The following is a 24,376-nucleotide window of genomic DNA, read 5'->3' as shown; positions in this document are numbered from 1 at the left end:
TCTTCCATTGTAACAAGCTGGATCCATTGTAATGCACAGCTCGTCCATTGCTAAGAGAGAAAACAGGAAGAAGACACGTTAACAGCAGGAGTACTCTATATAAGACAACATTAAAACTGGCTCATGCTGCTGAAACACAACTGGAACTCTCCTCATTTGGATAAGGGATTACCATATTTCACTAAAAAGGGGTAAGAGATTCCTTTTTTGTCAACATTATTTGTTGAGTACGCAGATGTCCTCAGAAAAAAATTATACCCAGTCTCAAAGGGCTTATATGCCATTAATATAGTGAGCAAGGCTGTATTTTTCAGTGAACGCATTTCCAACGCACTTGTGGAAGAGACACGTGCCAACAGGATTTGTCCAGGCTCCGTCTCGCTTCTCTGCTTCAGTGGCAAACCCAAATGAAACGATTGGACCAGTGTCATCATCTGTATCTCCATAGGAAACTACTTCAATTTCCCAGTAGAATGATGGAGCCTAGGAAAAAATGTTACACATGGGATTAAGTCAGGCAGAGACTATCTGTGCTGTCAGGCATTCAAAACAAATCACAATGATACAGCCACATACACACACACACACTCTCTCTCTCTCTCTGCTCTCTTACCTGTACTGGGACTGGTGATGTAGCATAGATAAAGGTGCCACGAGGCAGTCCCCCACCTGCGCTAGGGTCAGCCAAGAATGTGACAGCTGTGAGATGTGATGAAAACATGCAGGCTCGCACAGGTGGAAACACTCTTGAAGGGCTCCATGTAATCTCCTTGGGCTGGAAATCAGAAGAGGGCATTTTACTTCGTCTGACTGCTTTGGACACAGCAAGGTAGACATTAGCCTGCTGCAATCCAGTGACCAAGTCTGCTTATGGAGCACACCTGATGTAACCTACAGAACCCACATGTTGCATTCAAGCACATATAAGTGGGACAAATGCTTTCCCTTTTATACTGTAATGGTCTATCTCCTGAATCCATTTGAAAAGGGGCCAAAAAACCAACACCATATTTCTCTATTTACCTGTCTTCTGTCTGCCTGGAGTGGCGGGGGTGGCGGACGAGCACAATCTCGGTACAACATTCTCAGCCTTTCACATTGCACTTCCACAACAAGGAGCCTCTCCCCTGTAACAACACAAAAGAAACCCGTGGCATCTGCTCTTAGGTGGGTCAGGCTAGTGGGGGACTAGCATTCCTGACTGAGCACAACTGTGTTAAAAGCCACTACATGCTGCAAGCAAGTCAAACTGTAAATACATACATTCAATTAATCTCTCGTTTCACCTTACCAAAAAATGAGACCTTTAAAAATGGCTTGCGTGTGGTGTATTTTGTTCTGATTTGTAATTCCCCTGTACAAATATATGGGTAACTTTAGCTTACATGAACAAAAGCAGTTACTCTGCATTTAAGATTGTCGCTTCATTCTTTTCCTAGCAGGGTGAGAATGAAATATTACAGCAACATCTAGCATCCCCACTGCTGTGAAATGTGTTCAGACCTACTCCCTTCAACCACCTTTCAGGATTACCTTACTCTTTGTAGCTTTCCTTATGATTTAATGCTTTTCTTTTTTCAAGTTAAAATCAATGAGCTTGATACAGCTTCAAGTGAAGCTGAAGCTGAGTAAAGTACTGTCAAATCCAATTCTTGTGTTTTCACTGAGGTAGCCAAAATGCTTCAAAGGATTGATTCTTACAGGACACTTTGTGTAAAGGAAATTCAAAGTTATAGGCTGGCCATTGAAATAAAATAGCCAGCCTGATCATCGCTTGAAATAAATTATATTGGGCACAGGCATTATTCTTCATAAATATGCCGTGATCTGGGATAACCAAATGGAAACCCTCCTTCCTGAAAGGGAGAGTGCTTAGCACTTTCTGAAAAATCAGAAGTGCCGAGTTGGGCATTCAAGAAGCGAGATTCTTAAACCACTCGTCATTTTTGAAAATTCAAGCTAGAAAATGCTGCACGAATGAGAACACATAAATCTTTCCCTCTATTAAAACTGTTAAGCTGTGACTGAGCAGAGAGTAAAAGAATGAGACTAACATGTCTCACTGTTTAGTTGAGAGCAGATGGTGCTTGATCCTTTCAAGGCCTAGTTAACATCACCCTCAAAGGTACTATTCTATGGAGAAGCCTACCTGGAAAAAAGGGGAACTCCTGATCAAAGAAGACACTATCTGAAGATGAACTCAGCTGAGAGACTTAGCTTAACTTTCAACTGACAATAAATAAAACACTCTGAGCTTTAATGCACAGTACCCTATTCTACTGCACGTTAAAGCAGCATGTAAAAGAAGTACTAATACGCTAATGCACAGTAGAATAAGCTACTGCACATTAAGCATCATCTAAAAAACGTGCACTTGTGCTTCTGCACATTAGCATAGACTAACGTGCATTTATTTAGTACCTCATATTGAAGATACTAAGTTTAAGGCGCATTTGGAAAAGGTCATTAATGCACGTGTAGATGCACCTGTAAAACAGAAATTTGAAACTAGTGTCCGGGGCAAAACCGCATATCATTAAAACATACTCCTTTCAATTAGGAAAGAAAGGGAAAAACGAATTAATCTATATATGTCTGATACATAATTCACACTGTTTCCAGCTTGGGTAAAAGCATTTTGTTGAAGCACTTATGCTTATCTAATCACCTATAATTGATTTACTGATTTAAATCTAATTTCCGATCATTTACAACGAGAGCTGTAACATTGGAAGCCAAAGAAAAACCACATTAAGCTTCCAAAATTCAGGTAGAATCAACTTTGGGGAGTAGTGGTGCTGAGCCTAAAGGAGAAAAGATGACTTCCATCAGTCAGGAAGAACATTTTGCTTGCTCGTTGTTTAAACTACTGAACTATTAGAGGATTCACGATTCAGTTTGTATGCCACATGCACGTCTACAGAGCCACCATATTTTAAATGAAAGATTAAAACTAGAGTCTTGTTTTCAGTTCATAGTCATACATTAATAGCCTTTTTGCCAGTAGGCTTAAGTTTCAAGAAACCTGTATTTTTAAGCTTTGCAATAATAAAACTTGCAACAATGAAAATTTCAAAATCAGCAGTGGAGTAACCTGAATGCTGAATATTTTTATGATAGTGCTCCACTACAATAGGGGAGAGAAAGACCAACGAGCCATAGAAAGGCAAAAATCAAAAGCAGAGGGCAACTGACAGCTCTGAAGTTTCACTCATGCACTTCAGCATGCAAAGAAGGACTGCCAGAGTCACAGCACTGTTTTTTAAAGTGAACTGGAAATTTCCATCTCCCAATCAGCCTTGTCTAGTCCCTTGGAAGCCAGTTAAAACAGGACTCAGCATCACAAATTAATGCTCCCTTTGTGCAGGTTGTTCCACAGCTACTACCAACCACAAGAAGCAAGGACAATGCATTTCATTTGCCTAAGCTTTGGTTTTGTTTGAATTCAAATCTGTTTGGTGAGTAGTTATACTGCTAAGTAAATCAAGGTCTATACTAGGAATTACTTCAGTCAGCAAGCTTATGACCCAACAGAAGCATAAAGTCAACAGAATTCATTGCACGGCAAGTAGCTAGGCACACCCAATTTCATACTGGAGGCCAAACAGAGTCCCATTTGGTTCTGCAGCCTCACGACTTCCTTTTCTTCAGTCCTTTTTCTCCACTTAAACACTCAGATTGGATCTTATAATCTGTTCTTGACCTAGGGCTTCTGCTGGGTTCAAGTGCCTAGCCTTAAAGAGGGGGAGAGATGAGGAGGTTAAGAAGAAGAAAACAAAAGTAACATTTAATAAAGATGAAAAGCAGAGACATGCTACAGAACGCACTGAAGAGAACTGTGAAGAAAAAGACAACAGCTTACATTGGAAACAAAAGCTGAGTTAATTTGAACTCAAGCCCTCAGTCCACTATTTAAAGATTCCATTTCCACTACGTTTGAGCATTAGAATGGGCAGGTAAACTAAGCAGAATACTTCCGCTTACAGTTATAAAATAATCACTGCTGTAGCTTATTAAAAATTAATACTTTTGACAGTTTGGAGATCCTCTGCAATCTCATTTGGATTTGGCTTTACTATTAACTCAAACTGAGTAGACTTCTACCCTAACATAGGTTTCTCTCGAAGAAAGGTCTTCGATTTAAAAATGTGAAGCAAAACCGGTGAACCAACAGTAAGATTAATTACGTGAGGGGAACTGAAGGGCCATACAGAGGTCAGATATGAACACACTGCCTTCAGACACAAAACCTAATTAAAGAAGTCAAGCTGACTTTTATCTACCATTATATTTAGAGGTCTAAAAGCATAATAAGGCATGTTGAATCAGACTGAGTGCTGTTACTGCTGTCTTCCTATTACAGGCAACCCCTGCTTAGCGCTCTTAATTGGTTCCTGAAAAAACGAACGTTTAGTGAAACGAGTGTTAAGTGAAACTGAAAGTATTTGATGACCCAAGATGGTGAGCGCAAGTGTTTTTAATGACCCAAGATGGCAACCACGAGCATTATAATAGAATTCGCTGAGCGCTAAGTGGAATCAGGTATCAATTTAAAATGAGCGTTATAGCAAAATAGCGCTAAGCAAAACAGCGTTAAGCAGAGGTTGCCTGCACTTTGTACAGTATTTAAATAGTTTGTGAGGCTGTATCCAAAACGAAAGTAGTTTAATATTCAAAGACTTCGCTGGCACGACAAAATATGGCAGGACAGCTGTCAAAACACACTGAGGACCTACCAGGGCTACACTCCTGGGCCACCAGATTCAGAACTTCGACAGCAGCTGGACATTGTTGTATGAACTCTTCACAGAACGAGCTGTCTTCTAACAGCTGGGCCATCACCAGGCATGCTCTTAATGTAAAAAGAATACATTTAAAAACACTTTAACACGGACCTCTTCTGTTGAGCCTGATATCAATAATCATGAACCCCATCTCAGGACCAGTCTGAAGAAGAGCTGCATTCTTTTCTACTACTTTGCCTGTTTGCAGCAAAATGTATTTGATCTGCTTTATATTAAAGCAACACCATGCTCTCTGTGTTGCTGTTTCTACTCTTGGCTTTGGGTTCCTAAAGTGGCACCTCACTGCTAGCTAATACATAATCAGTTGCTTTATTTTCTTTTGGAAACTAATACATTAATACTAATACTAATCTTTATGAACTATGCAGTTTCATGTAGTCAGATGCTACTATTTATGTACAAATAACTAAACTAAAGATGCACCCATCTATCTGGAACATGCTCATTCGGGACAGCAGGGCGGACATTTAGAGCACTGTATAAGCAAACAGCAACTCACCTTGTTCTTATTTCAGCAAGGAGTCGGACCACTGCCATTACTGGAGTTGAGCCATCTCCTGTTGCAGGAAGTGAGGTATGAATAGATAGACTTCCCTCCTGAGGAAGCAACATGGACTGGACTGCCTGTACTACCTTCTCAGTAATGGACAGTTTATGAAGAGGCAATGCCTGATGGTGGTGGTGGGGGGCATGGTAAAAAGTTAAATTCAAGTAGTTAGTTTCTAGGAAATGAGGGAGTTTTATCACCTGGAGTTAAACTCTCATTTTACACTATCACAAAAACAGCACCACACACAAAAAGCACAAGTCAAAAAGAGAAACGCAATACAGTATGCTATGGAACATCCTTAACAGTGGAAGAATGAACACTGTTACTTGGATGAGAACTTTATATTTAAATACCATTATGAAATGTTTAAAACAAAAAAGGAAGAAGTTTTACAAGCCATCTTTAAACAAACAAAGATGAATCAAGGCCTTTTACATGCCGCAGGTTTGTTTTTTAATCACAGCATAACTCGTGATTGCACTTAACGTTAGATTTTTCAAAGCTACCTTACCTCAGATCGTGGAACACAGAGCCTAGATAATGGAATAGTTAATGTGTCTGATGCTTGTGCAGTCTTTCTACCGTCTATACTGGTAGGAGGAAATTTGACCGTTGCTATACCTTCCTGTTCGTTAATAGATGCTACCACACCAATGCTTCCTGCTATTCCTCGACCCAAAACCTATTAAAAAACCCCAAAAAAAGATCACTTACATTTTATTCAGACTTACAACCACCTACACTAAATGCTAAACACAGAATACTTAACACAATAAACCCTTATACAATTGTTTGGGAGTACAATTAATACTGCACAATAATAGTCTCCACAAATGAACATCAGTACAATGGCTGTGACCATGATTCATAATTGCTCCGAGTTTGCATATGATACAATAATCTGGACTCTGTAGGCAGTAAAATGATTAAAAGCGCTGACTTACATTTGAAGTATAAATGGCAAAAGGCAGGAAATTACCTGAACTTCAGAACCTATTTTAATTGTCTCCTTAAAGCCACCAAGAGCGCACAGTGCAGCCACAGCCTGTCGAGCAATTCTTTGAAGTTTTGCTAACTTCCTGCCACTGCTGCTTCCATTCTCCAAGATGCTCTCTGCATATTTCCCAAGTTGTGGAATGTACATCAGAGCCCGAGAAAGAACCTGAACATACAAAAGAAGTAATGCAGGGTGAGAAAAAATAGAGGACTTGAGCACATGGCTTTTTTTTGTTTGTTTGAAAAACCCCACACTTGATTTTTTTTTCAACTTTCAAAGACAATTATCGCCTGTAATGTTTTACAGTGAGAAATTTGATGTATAAGTAACAACGCCAGATTTATTTTGCTCATTCCAAAATTAATTAAAATGCAGAGATGTGCACATGTCCTAGCCAAAATCCTCTCCAGCACATAGGCTGAGTAGCCAGGATATAAACAAAGGGACCTCTGGGATCTGGAAGCAGAGACAACTTCGTCCAGCCTGTAGCTCCTCAGAGGTCAGAAAGGATTGGAATGTGAAGGTAGGTTTATCACCTGAACACATGAATATTAAAAAATATATATATTAATGGCAGTGGAGTCCTTGTTTCCAGAAATGTTTTGACAAACTGGCCGAGGGCAAAAGCTGAGTAATGACAACTACAAATAGGAAGGTGGAGAGAAAGGGACTGGAAATGGCTCTAGACTGCCAGCAGTTATCTTGCACTGGATATGCAGACTGGAATATATGTTCATTATCACTGCAACCACTTTTGCTTACTTTTTCAGCTGTTGTGGTCCATATTTGAGCTGCATTAGATTCTGGTGCCATCAGCAAGCTGTGAAGCAAAGCAATCACCTCTGCTGCCATGCTGTTTGCAACATGCCCACTGATGAATGGTCTCACAGGATCCGTTCTGTACAGAAGAAAATATTCACTGGCCCAATACTCACACAACAATCGTTACCTTTCCCCAACCCAGCCAAGGAGACTCCAAGAGTTGCTCTGATTACAAACAAAGACAAAGACAATTATGCTATTGTCGAGAGGCCACTGTGACTGCTTACCTTGCGAGTTCAGAATTCCTCTCCCTGCAAATAGAGGTTTGAGCAGTTTTCTTTTTGTCACCAGTTGACAAGCCACTAGTGGTTTCTGGACTGACAGTTTCAATGGGGGGCCCCACCAGTTGACAAGCCACTAGTGGTTTCTGGCCGGACGGTTACAGGGGGGGCCCCGACACTGACAATTAGTCCAGACTGTGCCCATTTGGTTGCCTTTCGAAGAGCGGCAGCTGCCTCTTCTGTAATAACTTCACAGCAGCCACTCTGCAAAGGAAATGTCAGAGGTATGGAAAATAATTAATTAGCTCAGTTCAGATTAAATATAATCCATGGAGATGGAGCTAAAAGGATATCATTTATATAACAAATGTAAATGCTTTTTCCAGTTGTGGAAGATTCACAAAACAGATCCACCACTTCCTTAAGATTTATTCATTATTCACATGGAACAGATTTTTCTCCATTCTCCCCTATGAATTAATCAAAAATAAGTTGGTGTGGAGTTGACATGGTTAGGTATTCAAGCAGCATAATTTAGCTTGGTTTTGACGGTTCAGACAGCCAGAGAGTATTGTTTCTGTTTTGATTAAAGAATCCATCATTACCTCTGGCACAAATACTCACAGGTATGACTTTAAACTCAGTTTGCATAAATATTCTAACATGTGCTTTGACATTCATGTTATCTAGACCTCCTCTGAGTAAAACTCGGTCTCCTTAAAGTGCCGATAGAAAGTGAACACTAAAAGGAGCCTCATCCAAATTTGTTTGGGAAAATAATAGCAGAAATTATTTTTGCAGGATTTATCCACCACTGCAAGTAGTGCACAACAGCCGTCTTTAAGCATTTATACATGCATGTCAATAGACTCTGGCAGTCTAAAACTGTTAGGGAAAAGCTCTCTTTGGAACTCATTCTGAAGTGAATTAAATTTAGTTTCCTGGTTCTTTTAAAGAGGATTTAAGAACAAATGGGGGAAATGAGAATGTACTGGTTCATAACCTTGAAAGGTGTTAAATAACCACCTTCATTCTGTTCTTACCTTAGTCATGTCCCGGTCCATCTTCACCACTTTCTCCATGTTAGCCCCAGTACCAAGCCGGAATGGCCGACCCTCTGAACTACTACAGAGAAAGAACAAAAGGCATAGGTGGAATGTAGTTAAAAATAGGTGGAATGTAGTTAAAACATTCACACTGGAATTTGTTGGCAATGCTGCAGTAATACTTCTAATTTTACAAAAAAAGTTTCATGAGCTGCTTAGATAGCCCCAAGTGGTGAAGAGCTTCTGGAAGACAGCAGTGTTGGCAGGAGCAGTCTGGCACAGTACCTTTTCATTTTGCACTGAGGCACCAGTTCACGGCTGACTCAGAGCAAGTGGAGCTGAATAATGCATTGCCAACATGGCTTCTTCCAGGCCAGTCTCCCATTTTTATTTTGGAGGCATCTCTTCAGATACTTTCAGAAATCAAAATCTAAACTAGTATGACCTACAACTGAGACCACTTATATACCCCTCGTAACGAACTAATTATCCAGGTAATGGCCATTTACTGGCAGTGGCACTTAACGTTTTTTTTTTCTGTTGATATTTCTACCATCTGCAATATTACCTTGTTTTACAGGACTAAGAGAGGACCTTAACCTTTTTTTAGTAGGTTTTAACTAGATAGTCTGACAAGGCTCTTTGGGTAAAAGATACCAAATTTACCCAAAGAACCTTGTGTGCCTATGTCCTTAGACCGACACAGCTATAACCTACACCCCTGTAAATAGCTAGTTCTGGGTTTTAACATTAAAAAAAATACACTGAAGGTTTTTCTGCTCTTTTGCTAACATATCTGGGTTATTCAAAACCCCTCCATAAGAATAAGTCCACAAGACAGGCCACACCTCTGTCACACCTCTACCACCTCCCTCCTTCTACAGATTTTCATCCTGGCTACAGTTATCATCATTGGGAAAGAAATTCTTGCAGGGCCTGGAGACAAACATGCACAAAAACTTCCCCGAGATTCAAATCTGAGGTCATTATCTTAGCGCTTCTGAAATGAAGTACAATTAACCATCAACAAAACAGGGATGATGGATATACAACAAATACTATGAAATGCATGAAGTAAGAAAAAGAAAAACCTTTCCCCCATCTATATTAAGGCATAAATAGAAATTTGAATTTTAGAGTATATATGTGCACGCAAAGAAGTTAATGGAGCTGCGATCCATGTTCTTGATGCTGTTAATTTGTCTCAACTTCAGCGTAGCTACGTACACTGCTATCTCTGTAACTGTATGCTGTGCATCAGAACTTATTTGCTAGCAACAACAGTACATACTAGAATATGAAACACATTTTGCCTTCTCATTTAGTGTCATCTCCAGCTGACATCTTCCATAGCTGTGGAAGAATAGGACCAGAAATGGAAATCCCCGAACTGCTTTGCTATTTCTAATCCACTGAATTAAAGTTACCTCAGTAATGGTTGAAGAACTTCATGGGATGACTGATCTTCCCGTTTATGAATAAAAATAGAAAGTTTACCATCCACGGCCTCACTCTCTTCCCCAGGATCTTTATCTCCTTTTATGGAATTTTTTGGACTGGCTTTTGCCAGAGCTGTATCTGGCTCAGAAGCAGTTGGAGAAAGAACAGTCTGGCACCCTTCAATCAAAAAGGAAAAGCAGAACAATTGTCAAGCATTTTAAATGCCATTTGCTTTGAAGCTGACTTCACTGATGGACTTTCCTGACTTTAACAATAATGCTTTTAAATATTTCTGAGCTCTCTTTCATGTGCCCGCAATAAGTGTTATATTCAGATATATTCCGATAACTGAGCTATGCTAAAGAGGCAGGATGAAAGAGTGAAAGAAATATGTCTAATGCTGGATAGACATAGCTAGCTCATCCTGCTGCTAAGGTTTTTGACAAGTTCACTTTTAGAACATTCACATATAACACATCATCCTTTCTGAGCCTTTTGTCAACATATGATTCTTGCACAAACATGAATCACCTCCCAGTTTCTCAAGCTACTGCAATGTGAGAAAATATTAGCACCTGGTACTACATAGTCTGCCAGTTTTGCTAACAGCAGAGATGCAATCTTGGAGGCTGGGTCACTGGGGTCGTCCTGTTCACTGTTCAGGGAGGGTACAGAATAACTCCAGGGGGGCAGTTCAACATTTCCACAGTCTTCAACACTCATGAGAGGAAGTGCAGCACGACAGAGCTGGAGGATTATAAGGACCAGCTTTGGTGAAGGACGCTGGTCCAGAAGAAGTGACAGAAGTTTGGAGACGCAGGCTGGCTGACTCAAGATTGCTTTCCCTATGTGACTCCTGAGAGAAAGAAGAGCCTAGTTACCTCTCTTTTTAATTGCAAAAACAGGCATGTTTCATTATACTTTTGAAATCAAACATGACAGTCTGCCTCAGGGAAAAAGGGTCTGAAAGGTGATATACAATCAATACATTATTATGAAGTGCTTGATGAATGGGAACCCCTTATCTGTCTTCAGTGTTTTGAGCCTCTCAAAGAATGCCGTTTTCTTATTTCCCACAGGATCACCAAGAACACAGCCCTGAAAATAGCTCTACTATTTGAAATGTCAAGATGAATATTATACCATGACAGTTTAAGTGTTGATATGTAGTAACCGTTTATCTGCACGCTCAAAAATTTCAGGAAAGCTCTGTTAGGCACCAAAGCTTATAAATAAAAAAAAAAAAAGCAAGAAGCTTTATGGTATCCAGCCACCTTAATCTCCTTTTTCAGATGTATTGCACAGCTCAGTACAAAACACGATGATTATTAATTGCTGAACTGTTACAACTTTGCATCATATGTCACTAATCAAACACTAACCCCCATACATAGACAAATACCAAAAATAGTATCTGAGGCTGCAGACATTCCAGTCCTGTGGCTGTTCCAGTTGCTCCTACTGAAGTCAATAAAAACTGCACATGTGAGTCAGCAGGGTCAGGTTCAGCATGGCATTAAGTCAGCAGTTTGACTGCTGAACAAACATTAAAAATGTGCAGACTAGTGACAACAATAAACATATGAAAGTTATGAGAAAACCCCATTGATTTGGCCAGAGTGTGGATTCTAGCTAAAGAGTGTGTAACTAAGTCTACATACCATCACCTATTGTTATGAAGGGATTATGTACCAAGATTTAACACAAGTTTATACTGTTAGCTTTAGATGGTATTTAAAGAAATGCTGTTATATTTGCTATTTCCATTAGAGAAAATGAAGCGACTTCCACCACAATGAAGAGTAATTCAGACATTAAAAAGAATCTAGCTGTCAGAGTTCTTCCCCTACCTTGACAGGTCATTAAGAAGGCTAAGCACATCTTGAAGTGCATCATTTCCAGCAGCTTGGTTACCACAGCACTCTGTAGCTCGAGCCAGGTGATTGGTAAGAAGGCTGGAGACCTGACGAGCCAGACCAGAATGAACAGCCTCTGTTGAACCACCTGCAAAAATGATAAGAAATCACAATGGTAGAAAGGAGCGGGGATAAACATTACACATAATGGAAGAGATTAGAACGATAAATTTACAGTACAGCATTTGCTTACAAATTCTACAATATTTTTTTTTTTTTATCTCTGAGTTAAATGAAATCCAACCTCAAGTAAAAAGAAGTTGCTAAGTAGCAAATGGACAAATACTTATACATGCTTATGCCAGTAAAGTGCATTTGACTACACTCTATATGCAGACACGTTGAAGTATGTTTGTAATTTTGGTCATTTCCCCATGAGTAATTTTACTCATTTCACATAAAAAGTAAACCCAATCTCTGGAAAGTCTAGCTACAAGAAATTTCAGATTACTTTAGAAACATGATGTTCTAGAAGCACAAAAATAAAAGAGTCAATATTGCTGTTTAAAGTTCAGAGTTGTAAGATTAAAAAGGAGACAAAAACAAAGGATAAAATCCTTCCCATGCAGTAATGCCAAGGAAGAATATGAACTGTTTCTAGCCCCTTGAAACATTCTGGAATGAAAAACTTCCTTTGATTCATTTAGAAACCTCCCCCCTCCCCGTTTTTGAAACCCAATTCAGTGTTTGTGTATCACACTGCTACTGCTAAATGCCAGTGCCTAGTCAATGCAATATTTTAAGAGACATTTACTGTTTCTTCTCAATTTAAAATATGTACAATTAAAGCTATTAACACTGTTCCTACCCTCTTCTTTTTCCCATTCAACACAGCGATTGGCTAAAACCTGGAAGGCAGCCCAAGCCATAGTGGCCACCTTCTGTTTCTTAGTCTGCTTTTCATTCGAGCTGGATTCTGTCTGGCTGCTCAGACTACAAAGCCGATCCATAAGCTGTACCAGGCCACTGCGAACCAAACACTTCTCTTCACTCCTGCTCAGAAGAAAAAAAGAAGCATTAAGATCCTACTTCAATAACTTCTCACTCTTTTGCTAGACACACAAGTCTATCATACATTTCCTGATACTCAGCAATGTACATGCTTCTTGTGTTGTTTTTCCTGCCTTACATTTTGTCCCCTTGAAGGAAAAGCAGCGGAATATTTGCAGATATACATCAGTATTACCCCTGGACCATCATATTCATTACCCCAAGCCCAAGAGAAGATTAAGTGCTATATAAAGCATTACCAAGACACAATGAAGTCTATAGCCTACAGAGTTGACTTTACGCTAACAATGGTTAAATACCACTTACTGAACTCAGACTGTGAGGGAACCAGAAAAATAGAGCGCCCTCTACACAACAGTTTACTACACAGCGTAACTGTATCAGCACTAATTTCATTTTGTCTTGCTTGAGGAAAAGCCGTTCTTACCTTGTATAAGGTATAGTGCACAAGAGGCCAATGCTATTCGCACAGGCAATGGGATAGCGAGCACACAATGAAACCACTGAAGTCATGGTCTCTCCAAAGGCTTCTTGCACCTGTTCCACCATCCCGCCACAGGTGAGCTCTTCAATTCTGTTGGAAGTTAAATGTCTGAAATCAGACATTTGTGTCGTATAGAATTAATACACTTACCAATACAGCTATAGGACATCTGCACAATATGAAAGAATTCACGAGATTGATGTGAAAAAAAAATCTATACTGCATTCATATAAAATGGTAAGAAACTCTTAAAGCTAAAAATACAGCAGTCTTCTGCAGGTAGTCTTTGAGAACAGAACAATACTAAGTTAAAGCAACACAGACCAAAGTTATCCAAATAAGAAACTAATTTCACTTACGAGTTTAAGGTTAAAAATCCAGACAGATATTTGCATTTATTTTTAAAGTTTCATAAAATACCCTAACAAAAACCTCAAAATGTGTTAGCCTGTATCAGGAAAATCCACACACACAGGTTTTGTCAATTCTTTTTTATTTTGCAGACTTGGATCACAGATGAACAGAGTTCTCCCTTCTGCTTTAGGAGCTCATGTCCTCAGTTAAACATATACGACACCATCCCTACGAACTGAATAGCCAGTCCATTTTCCTTCCTACTCCTACACAGTCATCAGGAATTAAAAACCGTAATAGAAACTAGGCCCAGAGTTTCTCTTCCCTCAATTCTCAACTTACAAGTTGTGTCAGTGGCAAGTATCTTGGGGGGGGGGCTCCCAACTTGTATTTCTTTCCCTGTCTTTGGTCTTCCATTGAGATGAATGTACTAAAACCAACTTGCAACTAGCTCTTCTTAAACATTAACACAGTGCCCCAGAAGACTTTGTGATACATGTACCTTATCTGACAATTACTGGACCTAGCTAGCAGCTCTTCTGAAGCACTGTAGAAAATACTGAGAGGAACCCTGAAATGCTTTACAAGAGAACTGGTCATGGCATAAAGACTGCATATTAATGCTGTGGACTTGGGCAGCCAATCATCTCATCGTTTGGTCCCAAAGTTGCAGAGAGCAACTTACCTTGGCCCTCCTTGAAGAACCATAGTCACTGGGCCCACAAGATGTGTAACACCACCAACCCGAACAGCTGCTGTCAGCAGCTCTCTCATGTGAACTAGAGCCTGTTTCCTTGTGTTCCCACGACGCCACCTGGTCTGAGCAGCTAATAGAAAACTGCTGCTAGACACCTAAGAGAGACACAGTGAAGTCCTGTTATGAGATATGCATCTGTATCTTCCAGCTTAAAAGGTTTGACAACATGTATGTTCTTCACTATTTAATGATTTGGCTTATTTAACATGACATACCGCTTGGTCCGGATTTGTTCCAATGAAAGCAAACAACTGCCCTAATAAGACACTGTATGTAGGTTTATCTCTGCTGTCTTCAATGGTCAAAGACTGAAGGAGAGTAAAAGAGCTACTCCTATGACTGGTAACATGGCGTCGTCTGGGGAAAACAGAACTTAAGAAATTAAAGGAATGGACTGGTAACAGAAAATTTAACTCACAATATAGAGTGCATCATTTAGAAACTCAGTGGAAGAACATTTATATACCTCTGACTTGATCTAGTGAACTCCAAATCTTCATTTCCAATCATCTCTAGGTCAGAAGGTGCTGACATGCTTCGCAAGAAGACAGGCTGGCGGACAGCATGAGATATTACTTTGGTTTCAGACGCTGACTTACAGGCTGCAAAGTCACAGAACAGACAGGACAGTCACCCCTGATCTCTCACCTCGTTTACATATTGTTTTCAACTAGTAAAATGATGGAACAAAAATTGTAAAACTGAACTGCACACTGTCCTGTGGGTTTGGGAGGGCTATGCATTCAATTTCCATGACTTTCCTGCTGGCAACCTTAATTATTTAAACCTTATTTCAAGGTATCCATTTCTAATTAAAATATGCTTTTCATTCTGGTTGTTTGTAGCGTTTAACACTTTAGGAGACTGGGGAAGGAGATGAATCAGATAGTAACTGAAAGACATATGAAATAATATCTTAAAACAGGTGCTATTTCTGCAGCATGTAACCAATGTGTGGAATTCACTATTACGTGGCAGACATTCTTCAGCCGGATTTAAAATGCAAAACAGCTATGCAAGTTAACAGTGGTAGAATGGCAGTTAAACCTCATCCTTCTGGACTGGCCGGGAAGTAAAATCCCACAAATCCACATGCAGAGAACATATATGATTGGATGCAATATGGAGAAATGCAACTCTTCCCTAAGAATAAAATATTTGCCCTGGCCAGAAATTAGAATAGACAGACAAAAGTCTTACCCATTAATTTATATTTTACCCCATAAAACTGATGTTTAAAGTGGAATCCAGCCAAGCAGCAAAATGTTAGATAAACATGCTAAAGGTGAAAATGTTGTATAAATTCTGAGAATTTAAAACTCTCATTCTCTTTAACACTGGTTATATCACCTAGTGAATCATGTCAGGAGACTAATTTTTAAAGTTAATGCTACACATTCAAGTGTTTAAAAAACTCCCCTAAACCTATGTTTGCAGTAACTATAAATTTTTTTTTTGCAAATTTCCACCATTGCCTTTGCAATTCAGCAATCAGCTCTGCTCATGGCAAAATGACAATGGTGGCACACAGCACACTATTTTGGTTCACTGTTCTTGCAAACAAAAATACAGTTCATACTGAATGGAAAAGAATAAAAGTAGAGAAACATAATTTTCAAGCTTTTAACAGTGCTTTTTAGAACACAAAATATAGGAATGTTTAACTTAATTAATGGTAAATAAACACAATATTAAGTATCAGATGTAATGTAAATTGGTACCTGGTGTCTCAGCAGGCGTACCGGATATACTTCTTGTGATACCAGATTGGGCTGCAATAGTAACATGCAGCAGTAGTTCTGCTCTGTTCATCAGGCTCTTTACTAAGGTTTTTGTTTTAGCCAGAGGATGAGAGGGTTTCTGAACCAAAGAATTCACTTCTTGAAAAAATTTCTCCCTAAAATGATAAAACAAAAGTCAACGCACACTTATTTATTTTTATGCCACCAAAAATATAACTTCACTAAAGAAAGTTATGTAAAGATCTGTTCATCTTGTAGACTTAAGCTTTTCATGTCAAGAAATAAGTTCAACCAGAAAACAGAAGAATCTAATAAGATTATTCTGCCCGTCTCTCTGTAAAACATCTCAAATGAGGTAACTACTTATAATCAACATGTTTTAATATTTATGAACTCTGCTGCTCCGAAATAATGTCTCCTTTATGTAGGAGTTATATGTACGCCTGGAAAGACTTTTCCATAGAATTAAAAGTTCTGTCTTCAAAATATTATTTAGTTAATGCTTCTGTTCCATATCAATGTGTCAGGAATGCTACTCTATAGGATTCACAACCCTGTTTAAAGGGATGCTTATTTACATGCATAACTTTAAATCCATGAATAATCTCATTTAACTCAAAGGGACTCTACATATGCTTCATGTCACTCATTTCCTTATCTATCTTTCTGAACAGAGGACTAAAAACTCAGCTAACAGATCCAACCACTAACCTTAATGCTAGGACCACATTCTCAAGATCACTTCCATCAAAGGACACTTCTTTCATTGAACATAAAAGTTCCAGTTCTTTCATTTTACTCTGTAGATAAAAGGATTTGAGGAAGAAAGGTTGAAATATAAAAGACTGAATAGAACCGTGATTTGTTGAATACAAGCACTAGGCATGGCAGCAGTTATAATATTTACCACTTTCCAGTTTACTCTGGTCACATATTTTTGTGAGATTTTATTCCTTAAAAAACCCCTCCTTTTACTTCTTAAAAAAAGACTACTCCAAAAAGCAATGCTGGTTGACATTTATAAAAAATTTCTATCTTCAGCCCACACATAAGTATGCTATCCTTTCTGTATCCATTTACGCATTTAACATAGTAAAACAATTTAGCAAATAAATAAAAGGCTATTACTGCAGTCCATAAATACAAAAATAAAACAGCAAAGTCTTATCAGCAAGAATAAGTGCAGAGCTCACCTCATTGAAATGATAATCGTAAAAGAATGGAAAATTGTTCTCCAGCTTTCCATGCATGGCATCATCTACTTCACTTTGCCATTTCTGTTCCAGTTCAGCTACACTCTATTCAAAGCCAGAAAACCAATACTGAATATACAGATGTATTCATTCATCTTAACCTCAGTCAGAAAACAAGTGGTCAAGTGCACCGATACTTTTTACATGTCTAATGCCTCAATAGCATCCTTTGCTCACGTCTCTTTTGCTTTCTTACCTGCAATTGTCTTTCCATGGCATTTAGCTTCTTGAAGGTCTCTCCCATAATTTTACACAGAAGGTCATATTCCTCCGCATGCTCTTCCTGATACTGAAAGTTTATTAGGGACTGGAGTGCATCAACCAAGTTCAAATGTTTAATAACACACGAAACTACCATCTCTTCCATTACTTCTGGCTGAATCACTTCTCTGATGTTACAGGTGGAAAACAAACATATTAGGGCAAGGCTCACTGCATACTTTGACAATGTATATTTCTAATTCACTAGCCTATGTAAACAACAATGCAAACATTAAACTTAAGGCCATCAAGTTGAAAAGATTTCCTTTCAATATATTTTTGCAAGCATCTCCCCGCAATTACTACCACTGAGAGGTCAGAGATTTCGTTTTAGTTTGTCTCCTTTATGCATCAGCCATCTTATTACTAAAACTGAGTTGGGAAAACAGTGGAAAAGCCATGGCTACTTACTTTATACTAGGTCTAAACTGGGGCCGAGCACGTCCAGATATTTCCCTGAGTTTTATCATGATTCCTGGAGGCAGCCTGATCCTAGGCAGATCAAAGTAGTGTCCCACAGGAGGCACAAGAACATCAGAAGGATATGTGAATTCTCGATCTTCATCTATGGTAAGAGGCAGTGGAGAAGGACTTGGAGTGAGGGCTGGAGATATTACACCATTTGCCTCCACCTGCCATTGACATCTGAGGGGGGGAAAAAAAGTACCGATATCAAAGGGGTTTTTAGTGTCTTTCTAACTCTTACTCTTCACATCCTAAAAGACAGAATGGTTCAGAACATCCTCCTGCCTACCACGGGGTACACGTGGCTCTCTGAGAACAAGAAAGAATGTGGCTTGTATTCTAAGCAGTGCCTAAACCCCACAACATATGGGAAGTAGCATTGATAAGAGTCAAATTTTGACTGTTTCACCCTTGGGTTGTAGTGAATCATCATATATCTATGTTTGGAATGAAAACATAGCCTAAAGCAGAACAGTGCACAGAAAGTCCAGAATGCACACATAACAATCCTCTAACAAAGTCAGAGCATTGGGTTAAAGGTCAGAAAAGATATTTCATGTAATTTGAGTTCCTAATTTGGAATGAATAATTCATGCAAGGAATTTTGTCTTTTTCTGTTAATGAATCCTTTCTGAAGAGACTGTAAAGTTCAGCACATTCAAGGAACGATAATTCTTAGTGTCCATAAATCACCCTAACAGTGCATATTTAAATTGCTTTTACAACTTGTGCTGTAATTTACATATCTAACCCACACAGCCCAGATATCTCAACTTATATTAGACTGAAGCACTTGCAATTCAAGCAGTGTTTGTCAGTTATTCGAACTGTTCAATCTAAGAACAGAAATGCCACATTACTTACGAAGCTACCACCACAAATTGGGAATTAGCTTTTAGCTAATATTCAAGAATGAGTTAAAAATTCACTTTTCATAAGTATTTCAGTTGATAAAGCTCAAGTACTTAACTGTTTGCCAAAAGCTAATATAAAAAAACCACAAATGGAAATTTTCTCTTAAGCGTGAAATAATATTCACAGAACACACATTTTGCACTATTCATGCAACCCTAGTAATTAAAGCCTTTACTCTTTAGATCATTTCTTAACTTTCAAGCAGCTTATAGGATGTCAGAAAATTGCCAAGACAGAACACTAATAAATAGTTAAAACAAGTCAATTACATGACAACTATCTTAACCACAGAAGCTTTTTTTTCCTTAAAGCCTCAAAAAACAAATTCATTTGAACTCAGATTAAACCAGGATTTTTTTTACCTCTGTAGTAGTTTAGATCTTAAAAGCTCATGGCACGTTTCCTCATCTTTGGTAATTTCTGGTCCATTATATAAGATCCTTAGCATAGAGCAAGCTAACACAGAGAGGCCTAAAGCCAGGTCAACTAAGAATGGTAAGCCTCCTGACACATCTTCCGAAGATTCCTGCAGTATGGACAGGAATAAATCATGTTGCTCAATTACCTTTGCAACTGCTTCCTAATCGAAGCAACTTATTTAAAAAATCTGTAAGCATAATCAAGTTGTGCCACAATGAAGCATGCTCTAACAGTTTTAAACCCCCCCAAACTTTCAGATATACTGCAAATCAATGCTTGGAAGAATCAAACCCCAAGCATAGAGAACTGGGAGCCAGATAAAAATAATTCTTGGTCCTCTTGGGTGGAGGACAGGGACCCTTATTATCCTGCTAATCAGATTTTGTCTCATGTGGTACACATTTTCCTCTTAGTGATTGACTTCAGTTTCCTGCCTCTTCTCCAAGTCTAGTTTGGAGACATTATTTAACATTTAGCCCCTTTAATGCCCAGCTCATAAGGAGATACCCAACCACCCCACTGAACCCATGATCATTAACACTCCAAGAAGGTCTAAGCTGCCTTCAATAATAAGGTTCTATAGAAATGTCACTTGCTTTCCTTTTTTTTTTTAACTGTGCCTGAGCGTCTCTAGCCAATAAAATAAGATGCTGAAGACAGGGCAACCTTACTCGGTAAAGAAAGAGGTTACATGGCTACTAAAACAGCTACCAGGTCCATTTTGTAATTTCATATTTTTAAAAAATGTAATATTGCACAAAACAATTCTGAAATAAAGTTGAGTCTCTGTGACAGACTTAAGTTACACTGCAAGTACCTGTGCTCGAACTGTGCAAGCAAAGCCCCACATGGCTTTGTCTGGTGTGTTGTGCTCCCGGCCACTCCTCATTTCAAAGGAGAAGGTGACTGTATCTCCTTCCACCTTCAATTTTAAAGGAACGACAAAAAGGGACACTCAATAAAGTAAACAAACACAGCTTTCACAAAAGTGGCTTATTTTATGGATTAATTTTAAAGTGACGGTTGATTTAAGTATTCTATTTCCAATTATGCAGGCTAATTTAAGCTCTGGCCTCCCTCTCCCCTTTCCTCCAAGAGTATCCTTTTCTGGGTTCACTTTGCTTAGGCTTTGCTGCCAGCTACTTAAGGCAGGGCAAGGGAAAAGGGTATAGCCACAGAGTTACAAGAATAACCAATAAAGTCTTGAGGTCAAATAGCACAGGCCTACCACTTTCCTCTAAAACACTTCCTTTATTCTTCTGACAGCATAGACCAATTCAACAGCCCTTCACTGTGGCCAGGAAGGGAGATAAGCTCTCCAAGTAGAGAAAGCTGGTAAAATAATCTAGAGTGAATAGAAGGGGCTGCTGGCAAAACTACTGAACCTTTCCATTCCTGACAACTTTCTACGATCTCCACTAATTTGGAAAACTGGAACTGACATTCCATTCCCAAGCCAACAACTCTAAAACTGAAACAAGCATACAATCCCAATTACAGTATAGGACAATAAAGGTAAGATTGTGGTGCACATCCACTACGTAAGGGAAGTGATATTATATGAATCAGAGAAAACATACTGAACGCATTCTCACATTTGCTTAAGTGAATAGATCTATAGGAATTTCAATGGATTTCCACTAAATTTCTATTTCTTAAATATACATATTAGTTTATTTTGTAATCCAAACCAAAATGAGAGAGAGAAAAAAATGTTATATTTAACAGGTTTTAGTGGTTTTTGAGCTGTTTGCAAAGACACGTCTAAGACTCCTGAGAAGTTTGTATAACCTCAGGTTCAGTAGGAACTCGTGCTACACAAACACACGCATGTAGAAAGGTACTGTCCCTAAAGTCTCAGGGACTGATGCACAATTCTTTTCTCATCCTACACAATCCTGCTAACGCATCCCAGCATGACAATGCAACATAAGTTAATGTCAAAGGTGACGCCATACTCATAAAAAGGGGCAACCCTAATGTAGGACAGGAATTCCTTCCCCGGGGACTTAAAAGTCCTCTTAGCAAGGGCCCTCCGCAAGGGTAGGCTTACACTCAAATACTTGGACTCCACAGCTAAAAATTCAGTTAAAACGATGCTATACAGTTTTCAAGAGGGCACTTTTCTATGTGAAATATCGTTGGATTGTAATACTGTACCTTTACTAAGTCTTTCGGCCAACCAGTTCCTAAGACACTACGGCTGCCATATCCCAGTGTATTGCCTCCATACTCAGCAACCTTCCTACTGTTTGTGTTAGGACCAGCATAGATCACCAACTTCAAAACATAAAATACACTGTTAGACTGTAAGAGAAAAACAAAAAAATCTAATAATAATAATAATACTTAGCACTTGTATAGCGCTTCAAATCTTCAAAGCGCTTTATCAACACTGATTAACAAATCCTCACAACAGCCCTGTGAGGTGGGAAGGCAAGCATTATTATCCCCATTTTACAGATGGGGAAACTGAGGCAGAGAGGAGTTAAGTGACTTGCCCAAGGTCACACAGCAAGTCTGTGGCAGAGCTAGGAATAGAAATCAGGTGGGTTCCTACTTTCCATGCCCAGCTCACTAAGACATGCTGCCTCTCTACAATAAAGGGATTGATCCTGCTCCTTTTGAAGTTAACAGGAATTAAGTTTTCCAGCTACTTCAACTGGGAACATGATAAGGCCCACAAATTTCCCCAAAGAAGTGCTTAACCAGTCACTGGTGACAGATACATTATGATGTATTTCTGTTAATAAATCTAATATAGGTACCACAGGACTCACTCTATTATGTTACAGAACATATAGCAATGGTTACTAATCAGTGAAAGCAGCTCTATAATTACAAAGGAAAAATGGTAGTAGCTACAATCTTCAATTGAAAATACTCGTTAATATTAATCCATGTAAACAAGCCATTTGTTGTCAGAAAGTTATCCTTTCCAGTTCTGCCCAGTTTGATACAAACTGTGCTGATCTACAAAGGAGATGGGCAGGTTTAAGTTAAAGAAACAAGGAAAACTGGGTGACATAGAAAATGCAAATGAATTCAACATTTTAAAATAAAGAAAAACCACCTTAGCAGTCATGAAATGGATGTCAACAAACAAGACTGGCTTGGGTTTGCAGGGAAGGTAACTTTTCTGAGGGCTGACAGATCTCCCATTCAATTATCACCACCCCATTTTGGTATATTAAAAAGAATTTTTTTGTATGTAGGCTAGTAAATGAACCAAATTCATTAAGGATATGCCAACTAAGTTTCTTGTTAAACAACACAGTCACTAGACGCTATGTTCTAGACAGGCCCATTGTAGGCATTTAGTGATTACCCTTTTGCAACTTTTCTTAAAAGAATGGTGAGTGGTAGAGAGAGAATAAGATGCAGGAAGATCACACTGTTCCCATCTCCCTGCCCTTTCAGAGTAACTCCCTTTGAGCATATTCTCTCGTTTAATCAAATCTAATTCCACATGTTCCAGGAGAGAAGACTTACACCATTCTTTTGGGATACTATTTCACAGCTACCTATCACCCCAAATAATTTATCTCACTCTTTACATTCTAAGATCCTCTGACCAGAGGGAGGCCTTAGTACTGCTTGCTGTAAGTTAAAGCATCCCAAATTATCGTCATTGCTAGAAATAAGGCGCCATGGAGAGCGAGTGGCAGCCAAAATGAAAATGAGAGGCATTCATGAAAGAAACACTTAAGAGATAAGTAAGTTGCTGTACTGGCCCTTGCTTACCTTATCATAATCATATTGTGAGGAACATCTGCTATCAAATCTAAGATATAAACACCGGGCTCCTGGAATATGTACAGTTTCTTTAAATTTATAGTTGTCCCTGACAGGATGTACTGTTTCTACAGTCTTCCCAGCGGCCCAGGGAGCTGGGATCTTCAAGCCAGTGAGAAAACCTGGTTCCTCTTTCTCTTCTAGCATTCTGAAACCACAGAAAAGCAAGAAGTTACTACTCATAACGTACCTGTTTAGTTTTGTAGTATGCATTCAAAACACCGTAACATGCTTTTCAAAGGCCCAGTGATGCTCTTCAAGTAACAAAAGGCAATCAAATATTTGACTAATTCTCACTTCAAGCAGGAGTTGAGTCTTTAATTATGTGAACACATCTTTAATAAGTTGAGTCTTTAATAACGTGAACACTTTACATACAAGTAAAAGATACCAAGGGTCTACCTAGTAAATACATTTTATGGTGTTTTAAAAATTTAAGCAGCTCTAGAAAAAGTTATGTATTTTACTGAAAACGGATTCGTTTCTGAATATTAATATCAAAAATGTCAATCTTTCTTCCTGAATAGCACTTGATAAAAGATAAGACTATCATAAAAGAACACATATAACTTTCACTCCAGGTCGGTAAAAGACTGAGTGCAAAACATGCTGTTCGCTGCTGTTTCACCATACATTTCACATGCCTCAAAATACCCCCTTAATACCGCCTGTTCATAAACAGATGCAAGTTGGAAAAGCCAATTGCTAAAACTGAAGTTCAGCTGTCATAACAGGTTTCAAGCAGAAAGTATATGCTTTTCATTTGCGACCCATGATTTAAAGCCAGAACTTTAGATAATTACATCTTGCCCATTACAACTTAAATTCCAATGCATTTTCAATACTCTATTCTGCTACAATACATGGCATTTTGTTATAGAGCTCTCCCCAATTCTAGGCTATAGAAATTCTTTTCAAAAGTTGAAGGGTCAGAAATGAAGCTGTACTTTATTTAAGCATCTTGATTAGACTGATCTTTCAATTCTTTACAACAAAATTACTTCCTTTAAAAAAAAAATCAAATACACTTTGTACATCTTTTTATGACTTCACAAGGAAATTTACAGACAACTATAGTGATGACCCTTAAGATTCTTGCTTCTTTCATTCCTCCCTAAGTAA

General features: G+C 38.7%; 1 protein-coding gene across 1 annotated transcript in view; it reads right to left on the bottom strand.

The window, feature by feature from the left end:
* The window catches only part of HECTD4 (HECT domain E3 ubiquitin protein ligase 4), a 74,632-nt gene that overhangs the window by 25,399 nt on the left and 24,857 nt on the right, over positions 1 to 24,376 (bottom strand). Inside the window, 29 exon segments of the mRNA XM_025198721.1 lie at positions 3 to 50; positions 335 to 483; positions 614 to 775; positions 1,024 to 1,127; positions 4,737 to 4,852; positions 5,305 to 5,474; positions 5,867 to 6,037; positions 6,335 to 6,517; positions 7,115 to 7,250; positions 7,402 to 7,514; positions 7,570 to 7,659; positions 8,439 to 8,520; positions 9,869 to 10,058; positions 10,457 to 10,737; positions 11,732 to 11,885; positions 12,606 to 12,790; positions 13,236 to 13,382; positions 14,332 to 14,498; positions 14,619 to 14,760; positions 14,870 to 15,005; positions 16,125 to 16,300; positions 16,857 to 16,945; positions 17,339 to 17,443; positions 17,595 to 17,787; positions 18,071 to 18,304; positions 19,402 to 19,565; positions 20,277 to 20,381; positions 21,620 to 21,739; positions 23,204 to 23,402. Of these exon segments, the coding sequence (XP_025054506.1) occupies positions 3 to 50; positions 335 to 483; positions 614 to 775; positions 1,024 to 1,127; positions 4,737 to 4,852; positions 5,305 to 5,474; positions 5,867 to 6,037; positions 6,335 to 6,517; positions 7,115 to 7,250; positions 7,402 to 7,514; positions 7,570 to 7,659; positions 8,439 to 8,520; positions 9,869 to 10,058; positions 10,457 to 10,737; positions 11,732 to 11,885; positions 12,606 to 12,790; positions 13,236 to 13,382; positions 14,332 to 14,498; positions 14,619 to 14,760; positions 14,870 to 15,005; positions 16,125 to 16,300; positions 16,857 to 16,945; positions 17,339 to 17,443; positions 17,595 to 17,787; positions 18,071 to 18,304; positions 19,402 to 19,565; positions 20,277 to 20,381; positions 21,620 to 21,739; positions 23,204 to 23,402 (4,311 nt within the window).

Source organism: Alligator sinensis, unplaced genomic scaffold (genome assembly GCF_000455745.1).
Source record: "Alligator sinensis unplaced genomic scaffold, ASM45574v1 scaffold628_2, whole genome shotgun sequence".
NCBI lineage: Eukaryota > Metazoa > Chordata > Crocodylia > Alligatoridae > Alligator > Alligator sinensis.
The sequence above is the reverse complement of the archived record's forward strand: the minus strand, read 5'-3'. Positions and strand labels throughout refer to the sequence as shown.